This window comes from Ornithodoros turicata, chromosome 9 (genome assembly GCF_037126465.1).
Source record: "Ornithodoros turicata isolate Travis chromosome 9, ASM3712646v1, whole genome shotgun sequence".
NCBI classification, from domain to species: Eukaryota; Metazoa; Arthropoda; class Arachnida; order Ixodida; family Argasidae; genus Ornithodoros; species Ornithodoros turicata.
The window spans coordinates 38,277,009-38,295,925 of NC_088209.1; the positions used below are offsets into that span (position 1 = coordinate 38,277,009).

The following is an 18,917-nucleotide window of genomic DNA, read 5'->3' on the forward strand; positions in this document are numbered from 1 at the left end:
ATTATGCATAACGCGATGAGACCGCTGTGACATCTAAATCCAGCGAGGAGGCATGGAAATCGAAATGTCAGTAGACGTTCAAGATTATGCGCCTGGACCAGAATCGGAAAGAAGAAAAGTGACATACAGCAGAAACATGTCGACGAGGAGTTATGCAACTCTGAAGCGAGGGGACGATGACCCTACGTTGTTTGACATGTTAGGTTATGTGGCGAGTTATCGCACAACATGAGCCAATGGTGCTACGTGCAGTGACGGGCAGCCGATGCCCTCTGGTGGGAACTTCTAAAGTTCAATTCCATGGGCTCAGACGTGGTATCCATCATTGCTCGTTCGAGCGACAGATGGCAGAAGAAGACGGGAGGCTGCTGTGCAGACTTGTCCGTGCAAAAAATGCCTAATCGGTTTCTGTCGGAGTTCGAAGCTCTCATCATAACAGTAAGATTTCGGCGGTGTAGCAGCGTCAGCTCAATGAAGGAAGCTAGCTGGTAGGGAAAGTCGGCAACTTTGGAAGATGAGCATTCTTGTTATTGCATCTCGTTGCAGTTTTTGACCGCCATTGTATCAGGCAACCGTACAGTTATGGAGCAAGTGCTATGATTGCGGTGCACCGCGATGAAGCTGCAGAGAACAATGGAAGCAGAAAGAAAACGCAATGCCTCGTTTTGACTAGACCTATCCGTAAAGCGTGCTTTGCCTGCAATGCTCCGGCGCACTAGGAGAAATTGCTGTAAGAGGCTGCCCGCGCGCGCACGCGCACAGACGGGTCGCGCGTGTCAACCCACCCCCTGCTGTCGACTCGACTCGGCGCGGAGTCAACTCGACCCGACAGCGTTTGCATGAGCGAGTTGAACTCATCAACGCAACTCGACCTACTCCTGTCGAGTTCATCTAAGCGTGGCTTTTGAGACAGAGGTTCTTTGCTCGGACTTGTCACCAATCCTAGCAGTGACCGGCCTACACCTTCACTTTCGACCGTTATCATTTCAACATCTGTTATCGTATCATATCATCTCATCCTGGCTACAGTCGTGACGCTGCCTACATGGGTGAGGCCAACAACGGCAAAGCGGGAAAAATGCGTCTAGCATGCTTTGCGCGGCGGCCATACGTAATCGGTGGCGTAGGGGCGCAGGTCCTCTGCAGGTAGCGTTGGCTGCATCCACTTAGCGACACTTTATGTTTTAACCAACATGCTTTATGCGTCCTCTTTCACAATTGCTACGTAAAACCTACTCGTCATTCTCTTTTACAAAGGAGTGCAACACTGCCTCCGGACAGCCCCGAACTTTCGAAAACACCGGGTCTCCTCACCTATCTTTTGTTCTGTTCTATTTCGTTCGTTCCGCAATCCTTCAGTGCTCTGGCCAAGAGATTTATACTTACTGGGAACCTATCCTGGCCGCATCTGCCGTGTTCTCGCGTGGCTTATTTTGCCACGTGACATCAAAGCACCCGATTTATTCGAGTCTCGCCGGACAATGAGGTACTCTCGACTATTCTGGTTATAATCGATTTCCGCCTTCTGACGTTTTCCTCTTATGTTACGGGCCGCGCCTTTCAAAACTCTTTTCTTTCAAAGCCGCACTTTGTTGCCGCAAAAGGGATATGGCGTATGGGGCGAGGATAATGGTAATGTATACGACTCCCCTGCCCTGCAGGTGGCGCTTAGAACGGAACGGACAAAGAGGAGTGTGGGGCCAAGGGAATTTGTAACCTCCGTAGGAAGGATCGGCGTTCTCTAAAGGCAATGAAGAAGAATAAGCCATTTATACGGGGTCGGTGATTTCGGGGAGAGCAAGCATTTAATTGAACCACTTTGAATTGATAGTTGGTACTGAGTGAACAAGCAGCAGGAAGAACAAGACGAGGGAGGAAAATACTACACTTGCCAAAGTACACTTTTAGTACCTGCCAGGTAATCTTCTTTGTAACACGACATACGTCTTTGTAGCTCACTGTATCTACTTTGTAGCTCACCTTTTCCAACTTGAAAGTGTATACATTGCGTTTGTACAAATTCGCGCCAGCTGATGAACACATTTCCCCGTTCTTGCCTTCATCGCAAGAATGCCGAACAAACTTCCACGATTGAACGCTCTCTTTCCCGCTATCTACTATCTCATTTCCGTGTCCTACGATCTGTGATTAAATAGTGCCTCTAAATGTCTTTCCTCCGCACCGTAGCGTTTTTTGGCAGCCAGCCCCGAGAGCAGAAAAAAAAACAAAAAAGTAAAAAGAAACTCGCAGCGACATCGGAGAAAATTCCGATCTCGGTCGGCTGGGCTCGGAATGCAATTCCTACGACCAACAGCTGGAACCGAGTAGTAGCCCTTGTTGAGCCCTCGGCCTTTCCCGGGGAGGCGGCGAAACAGGGGACGATTTTACGGCCTGGCGGATGGCAAATCAGGCGGGGCCCTTCCATTCCAAGCAGGCTATCGAGATACACGGACACAGTGAGAAGAGACCGCACGGTCGGGAGCTGGTAATAGGGCCCCAAGATCGGAGAAAACACATAAGCAGCGGCGAAACGAATTGTGTTGAAAGGAAACAGAGAAGAGCGAGGTTCTAAGGACAATTGATGATGATTTGGTCGGCTGGTTACGAGGTAACTGAAGCAAACTTCTGGCCTCGCACGAGGCGGAGGACGGAAGAACAATTATCCATATTATGAGGTGGCCGAGAGGAACGGATCACTGTATATAATGGTGAAACAGGCCAACGGCGCGAGCAGTGAACGTGTTAAGGTTAATTAAGTTACGCAGGATCAGGTTTAGACGAGCTATTGTGCCGGTCGCGTCAGTGCAGTAGTTGGGGAAGGGGGATATATTTACCGTGTATTCACACGAGCGACATTCTTCCAGAAGCGGAAGGTGCGAAAAGTGTCATAGCTTTCTGCTGTCACGTGAGCACGAGCGCCCAACGTCGTGTCTTCACGTACACTGCTAACCGTGCGGAATATCCTGCTACACAGCCACAACATATTCCGTATCAGACGACAGGAAAACACGCTGACGGTGTCGTCTGCTAAGTGTCGTCTGCTAAATGCGCAGTACGCCACTCCCGGTATTCCGCACCGTGTGAATGCTCATCATAACTCGGGCCGGAACTTCGGCTTAGTGAGCAGTGTTTTTGCTTTTTCTTCCAGTAGAATATTCCGTGAGGATGTCGCTCGTGTGAATACACGGTTATTGGAAGAAAAAATGGGAAGAAAAGGGGGAAAGGTCAGCGGGGTGTTCTGCGCAGGACAAAGATTTCACGACGTTTTATTACGAGCTCGTTATAGTGCTGTTGAAGTTTTTCTTTGTTTTCGGCAGGGAATTTATTATTATTATTATTATTATTATTCCGTGTTAGCGCCGCGAAGCAACTGTGGCTATGAGCGGCGTGCAGATGTTGACAGATGGAGAGAGGACAGCAGGAAGGAGTGGGGGGAGAGGGGGTGCAGCGAATTGAGAAGGAGCGAGTTAAAGCGTCCAGCTCGTTGATTGGTAGTCAAGGTCGTGCTGAAGGCTTGGAGGTGGTGGGTTCGAATCCTATATACCACCGGCTGTGCTCTTTTGAGGTTTTCCCTGGGTTTTCCGAAGACTTTCCAGACGAATGTCAGCGCAGTTCCCCCTGAAGACGGCACAGGAAGCACATACTAACCCTCCTGTCCCCCACTCATTCTACTGTCCTCTCTCCATCTATCCACATCTCTAACCCCGCTCATAGCCACAGTTGCTTCGCGCTAACACGAAATAAGAAAAAAATACTGGTCTTACCGGCGTTATTGTCGGAGTTCCTAGCGGTTGAAACAGGAGTGCTCAACATGAAACAGCTAAGAATATAAACGAAACAAATAAATAAATAGGTATATGACGGTGCGAGTGACAGTTACAAGGTGCCGTTGATTCGTTACAGAACTGAGTGAGCCAATCAGGCAAACTCCGACGGAGAGATCGAGAGTGGTGTCACCAGAGACAAATTAGAAGTGCGAGGCGTATACAGAGACGGAGCGTATAATAATGTTGGGCTCCATCTATTGAGCCACAATGAGATTCGTGGCTCCGTTTTTCACAAAAGGGCGCTGCTCAAGTAACTCCCGGAATGATTATTTGTAGGTGAATTTTAAAGGAAAAATCTTCCCGGGAACGGAACCGCAAAGGGTACTGCCCCGACGAACCCCAATGAAACTGCCGCCACCACTGTTACGTTCTCGGTCTATCTTTCTTTTTTCTGTTTCAGATAGTGAGCCACCCTATTAATGACGCCCATGATATTAGACGATAACTATCACTGTACTACAGAGGACAATCACAAATATTTGCAACATCCACATCTTCTCAAACGCCATTCGGCTGCAGGATGTGCACATCGCGCGTCTCTTCCGCAAAAATTCCGATCACGATATGTTCATATCACGACGGTTTCTTTCTAGGCTGCCTTCCCTCATCCCTCCTTTCCTCTGCTGTTCCCTCTCACTCCCCGTCTCTCTCTCTCTCTCTCTCTCTCTCACGCACGCTCTGTATCCCCATCTCCCCCTTCTGCTTCTGATTGCTTAAAACGCTCCCTAACATTAAAAAACGGAGTGAAACACGATGCTCAAGGATCAAATTGTCTCCTTCCGTCAGCGGGAGAGACCAAAGAGGAATATTAGAGGAAGGACGTCTGTTCCCTTCCTTTCCCCTTCCCTTCCTCGCGTCGCCACTAACGCAATTTCTCTTCCTCTTGCCGTAAGGTACACTGCTTTATCACATCAGGCGCCCCCTGTTTTCATTATAGCGGGTCAAATTTCCACAAATGGGCGCCATTAACGCGGAACAAGGACAAGCCCAACAGATGGATGTCCTCACTGCTCGGGGCGTCATCTAAGGAACCATCAGAAGAAAGTGGCTCACAACGGCCGAGATGTACGAGCGGCAACAAAAGCACCGGGGGCCCTGCGATACAAGGATACACGACAACGGCCCACTCCTCCTCCCTTCTCTGTCGCGGCGAGCTCGGGAAGGCACTTATTTTGGAAGGTTGGTTGGTCGGTTTGTTGCCGTGCATAACAGGAAGATAACAGGCCGTTGTACGGCTACAAACGATTTCTTTTCCGGTTGGAAACTATATGGCGTTCGTCGATGAGTAATGTCTGAAAATAATAATAATAATAATAATTATCATTATATATACATATATATAATTTTTACGGTTATGAAGGAATGAAATGCAAAATGGGCAAATTGGAAAGACAAGGTGTATGGTCAACGTTGCGGCGGAGGCTCCGCCTTCGTCAGGACACAGTCCTGAAGAAGGCGGAGCCTCCGCTGCAACGTTGACCATAGCCCTAGATACCTTTCTATTAGTTTTGAATTGGAGTAAATCGCCCCCTTTTTTACTTCCCCTACCCCCTTCGTTGTTTGCCTTTCGTTCCTTCATGACTGTATTTACTTCGTGGCCCGCGGAACTTTTATTCTTCTGCATATTTTTTACGTATATATATATCGAGGTCAGTGTTCGGCACTAATCTTTTTAAAGGGGCTGTGTGGAATTATTTCCAGGACGGATTTTTTTTATTCGTGTGTAGCACAAGTGCAACACTTGACGTGCACTGGCTCATGATATCTGCATGGAATATTTCTCGAAGATTGCGCATTGGTTAAATGTAGATATCTTTTTCGGGAACATATTTGCTGAGCGACGAAGTAATGCGTTATTGTGACGCGAGACGATGCGAACGCCAAATGCGTCGCGAACGTTATGTGCGTGCGCCCCAGCACAGCGTTTCGACAAGCAGTGTACCGTTACGGACACAACGGACCCTATAAACCGAAAGTAAATTTCGACGGATCGGAAGGCTTTCTCGCGACGTATCTTAGCACAAAGATCACGCTGAGGAATGGAAAGTAGATAGGAACAGAGCTTTTGTAGGGGAGGAGGGGGGCGACCGCCGCGCGCCCTCAGCCCCTCCTAGCACCGTCACTGTCCGGCAGCTGTCTCATCAGTCATCACAACTAAAGGCGCGCACCTTTGACCGAAAACCAGGTCAATATTTCTTTGTGGATCCCGTGTCTCTTGATGATGATGATGATGATGATGTCTCTTTTTATAACTGAGCATAATACTTCCTTTACGTAAAAACTACAACAAACCATTTCACTGAATGACCCCGAGGAGGGGGAAAGCTTTATGCTGCTGGCAACCTCACACACCTTCTTATCTAACAAAAACACGGGACATCTCAAAATGATGAAATCATATCGATGAAAACCCGGTGCAGCCTCTAGTGCACGAGGAAACAAAACAGCACCCCCAGCACGAAAACGTTGAATACAAAAGCTCGAGAAGACCTTTTTCGAGAAAAAGTCATTTCTGGGTCGATAATCATTTACCGACAACACCGCTCCGTGCCGCTGGCATCGTTCAGTTTGCGCAGCCACCCACCAGGTGGCGCGGGCTTCGGTGTCTGCTCTTCTCTCCCTTATTCCTTACTCCCTTCGTCCCTAGAAAAGGGGAGTCCCTCTCTCCCGCGTCGTAACTGGAATTACTTTCCTCCTTCTCCGGGGCCAGGACCCAAAACACTAGCAGAGGTCGGGATCGGTGGTGTCCTCTGTTCGCTCAGCCACATGGAGTGCCTCTGCAGCTGCTGCTTCCCTGCACTGTTGTGCATCGTTCTGTGATTGGCCGTCGCTCATGTGTGATTACCTCGTGCACGTGCACAGTGATGTGAGACCATGAATTTGGAATCCGAAGAGGTAAGCTTTGTGTGCTGCACATGTGCTTCGTCTGTGCTTACGTCAGAGGGCTCCAGGTTGCATTGTCGACCATACCGTATCTTCTGCACATAAAACGACACTTAAGACGTGGAGTGCGTTGATTGCTACATTAGCGTAGTTTCGCAGAATTTGCGCTGACAGTTCACGTAACATTATACTTTGAATGCAAGTATTGAAATCGCATGAATTACACGGCAAATGTGGAAACAATCTTCTGCAGGCTACATCGCGTTTCAGCACAGAGAGCTCATACATACATGCTGCGTTTTGCTTTCTTACTCAGTAGTCCAGTTTACACATGACATCGCTATAGCGGGAGCACATGTATACTCCTCGTACGGACACTTTCGCCTTAGCCAATGAAACAGTCTATCAACGGTTTACTTGCGGCTGTTCCGTGGCTGTACTTTTTCAGGAGTGCAAGGACATCCAAACGCTTTCAGCGTCGGATTCCTTCTTCAAACATTTGAGTTCGTTTTTGACATCGTCACAAAAGGACATCAACATACGACAAACGACATCAGAACACTCGGCATGTGGGACTTGAGTGCGCAAGAATTCACGCGAAAATTCCGAGTCGTCTTCCTCTTGAAACCGGAACTCTTCAGCTTGAGATTGCTATAAATAGCTTTACTACGTTCGCCTCCGGACCCAACCAAGCTCTTCACCAAAACATCGTGTTTGTGGGCTCCGTCACTCTCGTGTTGATGCCGGTCTACCGGTTTTACTTCTGCGGCAGTGTCAATTCTCCCCGCGATAACGTTTTTATTTACCAGGTGGAGGTCTGGTAGTGAGTTTCCAATTAATTCCAGCGGAGCACGTAGTCTATATCTCTTCGTCCATAAATATGCACAGCCTAATCGATGCCTGCTCGCTGTGCGTTTAGAAGTCATTATCATAACTGACAAACTAGTAACATAATCATCATTAACGGATTCGTCAGAGAGAGTAGTTCTCGGCACTGTCATTCGCATAGTGGCAGTTCACGTGCCTGCCGTGCGGCTCGCTGCGTTGAGAACGTGCAACTTGAGGACAGAACCACGTCTTGTTTTTTTTTCTTTTTTGCCTCAGCGTTTTCGAGTGGCATTCGTCACACTTCCTTGCTTTGACGGCACGCGCGAGTATTGTTGAAGGAACGGCGCTTTCGGTATTATACCCCGAATCCAGCTGATGGGGCATAGTTTTGGAGAGATTCTCTTTCTGTCTTCAATATACGTTGAAGTTGGTACGTTTCGTTTCATTTTCGATGTGCAAAACGTCTTTTAACCCTGATTCGCGACCTTGCGTGGAGATGCATGTTTACACGAAGCACTTTTTGCAACATAATTTAGCGTCGCGATTTTATAACAAAAAGGAAGGTGATTGGTGCTTTCTGTACGGCTCGGAGAGCAATCAAATTCACGCCCGTGCTTAACCACATCACGGGATTATCTATACGGACGTAACCCTCATATACCAACCGCGGTTATCGATGGTCGCGGCACCACGGAAATTGAATTATATGACACGCGTACGGAACCAGACAGCATTCAAAACGCGAAACACTGTTATTTATTAAGCCTAATCTATCCCTAACCCTGATTATCCCTTATTATTATCCCTAATTATTCCTTATCTATTATTATCCCTACTGGACTGCACTATTGTATACGCGAAAAACGAGGGCTTCAGTTTTGTTGACGCGTCTGTACTTCGAACTTATTCTCGAATTGATTTGTGGCACCGGCAAATTGTATGAGGCAACTGCGTCGATATATTTCATTAGAAACGCATCAAACACAGTCATATGTGTGGTCAGCTTTTTCTTCTTGTTGTTGTTGTTGTTATGCAGCACCGTACGTTGTTTGTATATACAGCACCGTACAGCCTCGCACCGTGAACTTTTTTTGCATATTTTACTAGTTTCGAATGCACGTGTATACATTGTATTTCTAATACAGCGCGCAACAGTGAAAGCGTAGCTGATTCGTGGATTGCCCATGAAGGAACCGATGGTCTCGTACTTGATAATCTGGTTTACGACAAAAAGGTACCTAGTTACTATAAACCTATTTTGCATTTTTAAAGCTATACACCCACGTAATACCGCATGGTCCTTTGGTTTTTTAGAGCAAATACGTTAATAAATGAATCAATCAGTAAATAACAAAACTGACACACGGATCATTTCACAACACTAGCGAGGATTCGCCGCCAATGTCTCTTCTCCCGAATTTTCCACCATCTCGTCTGCTGAACCACTTAGGTTTATAGCGACGTCGAAGATAACGGCTCAGCGGGGGTCTTAAGACGTGACGACGCAACCGGTACTTAATTAGAACGCCTTTCAAGTCTCTTACTTGTTAAACTCTTTCAATTTTTTCTCTCCCTCTCTAAGTTCGCGTTTCGCTTCAGAAGTAAAAAAAAAAAAAAATACAAAGCACGTTGCAGACGACGACGACGACTTTATGTTAATCCTTGTCGTTTGAAGTCCTCAGCGAAGAACAAGGTATTGTCTCTCCGTTGAATTATGTTACAAAGAGAAGGGGGAAGCTTTTCTCTTTGCCGTATTGCAAGAACGCTGAGAAAAAGGAACAAAATTTACAACGAGTGAAGCAAGCCCTTGAAGAACATACATATGTGACAAATGAGCTTGAAGACCAGCAACGGCGCTCTTATTGTGCGATTATGGTGATTATTATGGTTATGTTAGAGCGAAGTTCCCAATGAAGTCGGTCAAGGAGGCACGATCGACTTAACCTGCAGCCATACCGACCTGCAAACAACTGTAACAACGCACACCACCACAACCTAGAATTATCTTAAATACAATTATTTTAGGCTTATTGAATTTAATTTACAATTAATTTACATAATGGAACAACGCCGCACATGCGAGGCTACATACTACTCGCTCATACTACTCAGACAGTTGCCCCTGGTTTAGCTATGGTCCTATTGTCTTATGTTCTTGCTACTTTCGTGTTGCAGTATTGTGCACTCTAAGAAAGAAAGGAGAGGAGTAAATTTGGGGGAGAGAGATTACAGCCTCTCGTCCCCCAAGTTGTACTTGCTCCCTATTTTAGCCCAGCTACCCGGAAATTTGCTCAACCAGCACCGATGGATTAAATGTACTCCATTTCTCCCAAAGGAGGAATGCCAAACGCGAAGTCTAATCCAGATGGATGGACACACACGCACACACACACAAACAAACACACACGCACACAAACACACACACATACAAACAAACACACACGCACACAAACACACACACACACACACACACACACAAACAAACACACACACACAAACACACACGCACACACAAACACATACACACACACACACACAAACACTGCGCGTGCGTATACGTTACATTATGATGAGGTGGACGATTTACCGCCGTTGTGGCGCTGCAGAACACCATTGCTTTTTTGGGAAATAATGAGGGGATGATGATGGGAAGAGTACTTTGAAAGATCAGTCCAGTGGAGCGCAAGAACTCCTCAAGAACACGAAGGCCTTGCATCTGGTGGGTATAGCATTCGACCACGGTCCGAGAATCTTGGGAGGAAGAACGGCTGTTGGTCAACGCATTGAACACACATTTCCATGTGTGTATACCTTCTTGGTGATGCGGCCCACAAGCCAGGATGATGCGGTGAAGGTCGCCGTGCACTCCACAGGTGGGGCAGAAGGAAGACGAGGTGGAGCCGAGACGATGTTTGACGGCAGGTGTAAAGGCAACGTTCCGCCTCGTGCGGGAGGAAGAGTGATGTCAAAGGGCGTGGTATAGTCGCGGAGGAAGTTTAAGAGAAAGCGTGGAATCTACAACAGCCAGAAGAGAGCGGGCAACGTTACGTTGCCATTGGACCCGCATCTTGGAGCCGGTGAAGGCCGAAAAGAGGTACCTGGGACCGGAGTACCTAGCGTACCTAGGAGTTACCTACAACATTGTATGGGAAAGAGCTACGTGCTTAAGCGACGGATCACCGCAATCCAACGGTGGATCTTGACTTGCAAGCTTGCAATATATTTTCCGCCAAGAGAGCCTGGCATCCACAGTACAATAGAGGAACCTACGATGAAACAGGTACTTCAATGGCGTGCCAGCAATGGAAAGCTGGAAGGGCTGCATGTTCCGTCTCGTCAATGGGAGTAGCGCTGTCTTTTCCGTAGAGGCGTCCAAACCTGCCAGTGACAGATACTTCTAAATAGCGTAGAGGGCGAATGTTGGTGGTGTCGCAGGGTAGCAGGGCGAGATTTACCGCTGGTCCAGAAACGAATGTGCACCATGGGAGCGTTCTGAGCCCCATCTTGTTCGACGTAGTTATTGCTGGTCTTCAGGGTTGCGTCGGCAGCGCAGTGGCTATTTCCATATATGCTGACGACACAAGCGCTAGTACTACGAAAAAGACCGAAGCTTCACTTGGTTTATTCGTGTACAAGCTTTTGTGCGGCAGAGTACACTAAATGATGAAGTGCAGTCTGCTACATCGAAGCATGCACCCGAAAAACAACAACAACAACAAATAAATCGTGACTATGACATGGGCTGATTCACCGCTGGAGAGCAGTACACTACCCCATTACACGCGAAACATTAGATGTGAGATATGAGAATGAAGTTAAAGTTATGTACAAGCACAACAATTCAGCTGTCCTTCTGTTTTCTCTCTTTCTCTCTCTTTTTTTTTCAGCATTAAACATATCCCCCCTCCCTGTCCTCCACTGGCTGCGCTACGCCGCTCAAAAGGAAATTGAAAAAAAAAAAAAGATAAAAAAGAAAAAGAAAGAAGCTATAATGGTTATTGGGATGCAGAGCATGACACTACAGCGTCTGTAGCAAACCGGTAGACCCGAGGAACTCCCGAATAAGCCAAGTGAAGCCTCAGTGTTTTTTTTTTTTTTTTTTTTTGTATTATCAGTCCCTCTTTCCCCTTGGAGCATCTGTTGCAGTGCTCAGCCACGTAGTCAGTTCGCGTAAGTTTCTCTCTGTTCAAGTCGCCGAGCACTGCTCTCATAGAAAATGCAAAGAATGTTAATTAACGTCCTGCAACAAAGAAAGACCTTTGGCCACGTCTGAGATAATCCATTCTTCGCCGCCACGGGAGAAACTGTCGGGCAGTGAAAGATCGTAATCGCGGAGTCTTGAACAATGGAGAGGGACGTTATCGGGGACGGCCAATGAATACACAACACTTGACGACGGGAAAAGTTCCCGAAACTGATTACGTATGCTGTTGAAAAGTCACCAAGTAGGCACTAACTTTGAGAGGGTTAACCGGATTTTCTGGGGCTACTAATCACATGCAGAAAAATAATCAGCTCTTATCTCCTTGTGATTGTTGCTATACCGTTTTGTGCGTCATGATGGAAATTGGTGTTCCAAGGCTGGAACACCGAAGACACAAAGCCTGAAGTGCCTAAGAACAACGAACAAAGGAAGTAGGAAGTCACTGAAAAGGTTAGCCAGCTGCAGGGCTCGATCCCGGATTACCGGTCCAGTGCTCTACCAATTGAGCTAAGCTAAGTCATTGGGGAGCCGTGTTAGCTTAGCTCAATTGATGGAGCCCTGGACCGTTAATCCAGAAGATTTGGGTTCGAGTCTTGCAGCTGGTTAACCTTTTCTGTGACTTCCTACTTTCTTCGTTTTATGCGGCTATTCTAATACGTTGCGGGTACACTCTAGAAACAGAACTTCACCGCATAGCACGCTCTGTGCCACCCATTGCCACGAATGATCGGGTTATCGCTCTTGGTTCGAAGAGAGACAGATTATTTAAAAGGGCACTAAAGTTTAAAAAAAAATCTCCGCCCTGGATTAAAGATGCTGTTACTTTGACAACAATACAAAATAAACGGGATTTACGCGCCTTTAAATCGTAAACTTTTCGCTGAGCGCAGGACGACATCGCGACACCCACATTTTACACGGGATCACAACCTCGTCCTTTCCACTTAGTCTCTCTTTCTCATAATCCTGTCAGGACATCACGAGCCTACTTCCAGGCTCCATGAAATCGTACTACCGCTGCTGCCAACTTTAACGCTAAATGGTAGCTCTCTTTTACCTACTGGCAAGGTAAAATTCCTGGGAGTAACATTAGATACCCATTTGAAGTTTACATCACACATCTCAAACATATGTCGTCGTGCGGCTTTCGGCCTCCATGCGTTATATACAAGGTCAGATAGTTTTTTCCCACTCCATACGTGTGTCATTATATTACGCTTTCATACATTCCCACCTCTCTTACTGCATCAAATCATGGGGAACCACATATATCTCTCATCTCTCGTCTCTAAACAGCTTACACAGAAGAGCTATTCGCATCATTTCATTCACTCCCACAATATGCAGGTGTCGAAACCCCTTCATATCACTGCGTATTTTGCCACTCGTGCAGCTGTTTCATTTCCGCGTTATACTGCTTCTGTCCAAGCATTTGTTAGGTGTCTTCGACAATCAGTCTCTTGCAGTATAGTCATTCCATCTAGATCATCTCGCTCCGCTAATTTTCTCCTGCCACGCACAACGACCAACTATACGGAAAGCAAACATTCACCTTCGTGGCTGCCAATATGCCTTGCCTGCTTATCTACAGTCAGTACGTTCATTCCATCGCTTTCGGATCGTGTTAAGGAACCGCCTCATGAATTAGTTCCTCATTTTCATGCACATTAGCTTTTTATTTGTTTTGTTTCTCCCATGCGCTTACGTTGTTCACCTTCATAAGCGCCACGTTTTTGCTGATTCTCAGTTGTTTTTGTTTCTTATATTTATTTATTTTGTTTGTTTGTTTTTCTTTCTTTTGCCCTTTCGTGCTTTCTCCCTTACCGTGACAGTATATTCCCTTGACCTTCCATATAATGTGCATTCTTATATTTCACGACTTGTTCTGATGTTGTCGCCACGTATGGTATTCAGATTGTTTCCGGGAGGCCCCACCTCTAGCCATGCTACGGGCCCCCCACTGTATACTGTGCATGACATAACTAATAATAAAATTGCATTGAATTAAAAAAATGAATTGAATTGTATCGAAACGTCGTGGTTTCATTATTCCTACGGCTCGAGTTTTCCTTCGTTAAAAAGGCCGCATATAGCGGCTTCCCTCTCGTCTTGGCACGTGCATTTTATTTGGTGATACGGGAAACGTCCCGTGTGTGTGTGGGGGGGGGGGATCATTACCTAACGGAAGAGGAGCACTGAAAACATGCGCTCACAAGAGGTAGGACAATACAACTTCAGATAAACCTTCCGATGACGAAGCAGAAGCCGTTCAGTAAAAGCACTGTAAAGGAGTCAGTAAAAGAGTGTGTGAGGAAAGGAACAGGAAGAAGGTACTGTCTCAATCATTCCCCTTTTTCTGTCTAATGACGAGACGGTTCAATTAAACAGGGCGTCAGCAGCAGCGCCGCCTATTAGCCGAGGCGAAGAATGGCCGCCGGAGGCGAGCCTAGTTTTCTAGGCGGCACCAACAATTCCGTGCAAGGGGACCAAGGACGACGTCGCGATAAATAGCTTTCGTTAAGGACCACGGCAACATCCACTGTAGCAAATGCTGTTCCACCGAACAGGGCTGGGAGATTGGCTGTTGCCTAGAATAAGCAAGATAATTTACCTCCCACACTGTTTCCCGTAATAGGTGGACCACCGTCCCTCGTATGGGATACCCACGTTCGTGTATAGCTGTATTAGAGTAACGTTGATACATCCGTGTGGTGAGGCATGTAATGTCTTTGTGGCAGCTCAGATCTGCACAGGTGTTACGAATAGTCTGACGTTAAAAAAAAAAACAGGCGTCGTTGGGACAATTATGTGTGTCATTGCTGCGAAAAACACTGTCCAGTCAACGCCAGACACTGTATAGATGCAGAAGCTATCTCTATGTATAACCCAATAAGCCCCGCAAAATAATAAAATCCACCCTTGTAATTAAAAGCTACTTTGTCTGCTTTGGATACTAACGACAGCTAAGATGCGTTCAATGTGTAACTAATGAAATAACTTTAATAAAACATTTCCTTGTCGAGATATCATATTTTTCAGTGTGACCCGTAAACAACTACTAGCCGGGAGGCCTGCCAGTCATACATGGTTTATTATCTGGTGTGTTATTATCTGGTGTCTATACATGGTTAGACCCGAAAATATTAAAAGCCATACTTGAGCTTCCATTAACAAATAATAAAGCTTGCTAGGTGTTCCAAGGAAGAGCAGAACAATTGTTCTGAGAAACACTGCTTGCAAATATTGCCTGCAAATATATATTTAAAAAAAAATTGCTATCTTAGGCCGATGCCAAAACATGTTTATTTATTATTATTATCGTGCGCACCAACAGAAAGATTCGTTAGATTATGGTAATGTGAGAAAGTGTAACGATGTGGTAATGTGATATTTGAAACACCGCACTGCGCAAGGATGGTCGAACTCCACACTTATTATTAACATATAACAAACCGCCCTACAGGTAACGCCACATACTCGACGACCTTCGTTTCAGTCATCCGTCTAATTTTACCCCGCTTACAACCAGTTACGCCATTATCCGCCGACGAGGGAACGTCGAGAATCCCACTCAATTACAGTTTGCCCGCTCAACGCATCACCATTAATTAAGAAACACTTCAAAACGATTCCAAATCCATCGCGCGCGCCTCTGCCGACAAACCTTCGTATGTGTGGAGAGCTCCTGGCATAATTGGGCGGTACGAGGGACAGATGAAGTCGCCGAGAGATCTCTCCGCCGCTTTCGGATTCCGTAGCTAAGGATAACGGAAAGCCCCGTGTGATTTGAAATTCATGTATTTTCTTTCTTTTTTTCTCTCTCCCTCTCTCTCTCTCTCGGAGTTGCCTTGCCCTTACGACGGCCATGCGTCGACTCGAGAATATATACTTCGAGAATGCGTCTTTTGGAAATTTTAAATGTTCGCTGAATGACGAATTTTAAACCTATCAGTTGATATCTGCTTCTTCTGAACGCCGGGTGTTTCGACGCCAGCTTCATCTCCTCGATCAGAGAACATTCAGCTTGTCCAAAGTACAAGTAAAAGCCAAGTAAGAGCCAAGCCAAGTACGTACTTGGCCCGTGGAGCTCTCCTGCGCATCACTGCCGGGCCCTTCGCTGCCTTTTTTCTTTCATGCAAGCCTCTGGACTCTGGACTCCTCGAAGAGCTCTAAACAGAACTCCGACCTGCCGTCGCTTCCCGTTCATCATAATTCATCCTCTCATATTAACCGCTGGGAAGTGGGGTAGGGTCCTGTGGCTACAACGGGAAAACATCCCATGTCATCATCAGTTCTCCTTCATTTATTGTTGTTGTTGTTGTTGCTTCTTCTGATTGTATTACTGCTACTGCTACTAGTAGGGTATCTACCAACCTGGAATTGTCAGGGAATTAGGGAAAGGTACAGAAACGGTAACAGAAACGGAAACGGTATTATAGCGGAAATATAAATATATAAGTATATAGCGGAAATAACCCAGTTCGGATCTGGTGCAGGAGGTGCAAGCAAAAAGAATGCACCTAGTATCTTCCTCCGGGCGAGCCGCTGTGCGCTTTGCATTTTGGTTTCGGTTTGGTATTGTCATCATTCACGAATTAATTGCTTGCACAAAATGAATGCGAATGTTGCATTGGGTATCAAGGGAGCGGTCCGTGTTCGGTATGATGCTCACCTAATTTTTTTTTTTCAAATCCTTGCGAAGCCTTACTTTAACGAAAAAAAAGACGTGGGTCACAAATGAGGCACAGTCTTCCTACTGCGGGGAAAATAAAAAAAATAGTTATCTTATATCCTGTTTGTTTAAGTCCAATAAAGGATTTCTATTATTCAATTATTCAATAAATGATCCGTGTCAAAACGTATAACGACGCCATACTAGCACTACACCCTGTTTCTCACTCCTTCCTACCGTCATGTGTCCACATCCGCACGCCGCTTATGGTCACAGCCGCTTCGCGGTGCTGATATGGGATCTTTAATGTATCCTTATTGCTCATCTCATCTAAGAAATTTCGGTTCTATATACTGCGTCACTATGCCCTTAACACCGCATAACCAGCTCGTACAGTCAACCATCATCCTGGACGACCTTGTCCTCTGTAAAACGGGGTGCGTACGCCTTTTTGTGACACCTATACAGTTACGTTAATTGTCACAATAAGGCGTACGCCCCACGCTCTTCGGAAGTGACAGCGGCATACCGTACTGTGCAAGGACTGGCACTCGGCGTGTTATATAGTGACGTTCCGTTTTCAAGCGCTTACGCAACTGCCCCACGACAGCACTTCCACCAGATCATCAATCTCGACACGAGCACTCCGCAGGAACGAACAATTCAATGCGACTCACAACGGCAGGTCCGTGCGTTTTAGCTGGGATGAGACCGCGTTAGCAAACCGAGTAAGGAGTAATCTTCGTCGAGCATCGGCACCTCGGAAAGGGCCAGCACGACTCTCCGGACAGAACCCCCTTTTTACTTCGTTTACGAATCGATGCCAAGAAATCGGTATTGGATTAGGGGTTCAACTTACAAAACCGACGCGGCCTCCTCCTGCGATGGGGAAAAGAAGTAACACTTTCTTTGGAACTGTCTTCACATTACACAATGTAGACACATCAGCTTTTCTGTCCTATTTACTCTGTCTTTCAGACTCTTTTGTTGAAAAAAATAAAATAAAAAGAACAAACAAACGAACAAACAAAAGCAACGAAGAAAGAAAAAGGAACTACAAGTTGGAGATCGCTCGAAATGCAGGACAATGAAAGAAGGAAGTCACTGAAAAGGTTAGCCAGCTGTAGGACTCGAACCCGCATATTCTGGACTGCCGATCCAGGGCTTGATACCAATCGAGCTAAGCTAACACACACCTCCTCAACGACGTTCAAGGGTGCGTCATTTGAAGGCAGAAACCACATCCACTCACTCTCTCATACCACTTCCACGTTTTCTCACTCACGCACACAATCGTCGCACAGAGGCAGTCGTTGAGGAGGCGTGTATATAGCTTAGCCCAATTGATAGAGGCCTGGATCGGCAATCCAGAAGATATGTGTTCGACTCCTACAGCTGGGTAACGTTTTCAGTGACTTCCTTCTTTCATTGTTCTTAGGCACTTGAGGCTTGTGTGTTCTGTTGTCCTTTCTTCTGTGTTCCAGCCTCAGAACATCAAGTTCCATCGTGAAATGTGGGACCCAAGTGAAATGTACATCTCCCGTCAACCTTAATAATAACACTGGAGAAAATATGGCCTCGTTCCCGAGCGCGATTACAGCAACACTAGGTGCCATGAGGAAATCTTAATTGAACAAAATTATTCTGTTATTTTAACGCAAGGATTTTGTTCACTTAACATTCCCCCAATGCCCCCAGAGGGGCTGTTATCACGCTCGTAAATGAGGCAGATTTTTTTTTCAGTGTTATTATTAATGTTGACGAGAGCTGTACATGATAACGAGGATTATACCCAACATAAAGTACGGGGTTCGTAATGGAGAAAAAAAAATGAATAAAGAGAGCCTTTGGGAGCTAAACTATGCGTCTAAGAACATATTGTACGTGCAAACGTTTATTGAAAAAGTTTCGCATGGTACCATTCTTTCTGGAAGAGTCCCGTGAAAGGTAAAAAAATATATCGGTGCCATATTAACATTTTCGATTACCTATACCGATACATAACCTATACGCCTGCTAAGCCTGGCGTAGCGGGCATGACTCACAAACTTATCGGTTGATTGGGTACGGTTGATACGGTACTTCAGAGTGTTAGTTAGTAGGCCCTTGATGACGTCACCCTCAAGTTATCGTACACACCGGAATCGATAGCAGCGGACTCAGAATCTTATCGGTTGATTGGGTACCGTATAGATACAGCTACTTCGGAAATCATCTTATCAACGGTCTATTAGCACTTTATTGACTTCACTTCGTAACAGTTTCGAAGCATGACATGTACTTCTGTTGCTACACTTTTAGTAAATACACCTTCCAGAGTTGAAATGAAATGAAATAAAATGAAATATTTTATTTCCACATCATACAGGTGGTGGGAGCTGTGAAAAAAAGAAAAAGAAAAAGTGGCAGTTAACTAATAATCCTCAACGATTCCCCGACACCTGAAGAAAACGGCGGGATTGGGTATGGACAATGTATACGAGCGAGTAGTTATCAATTTTTT

General features: G+C 46.0%; 1 protein-coding gene across 1 annotated transcript in view; it reads left to right on the top strand.

Moving 5' to 3' along the window:
* The first annotated feature begins 6,674 nt into the window (after positions 1-6,674).
* LOC135368861 (band 7 protein AGAP004871-like) overlaps positions 6,675-18,917 on the top strand; it is a 335,172-nt gene continuing 322,929 nt past the window's right edge. The window contains exon 1 of the mRNA XM_064602402.1: positions 6,675-6,722. Coding sequence (XP_064458472.1) covers positions 6,702-6,722 — 21 coding nt within the window. The 5' untranslated portion in view covers positions 6,675-6,701. The remainder of the gene's footprint in view (positions 6,723-18,917) is intronic.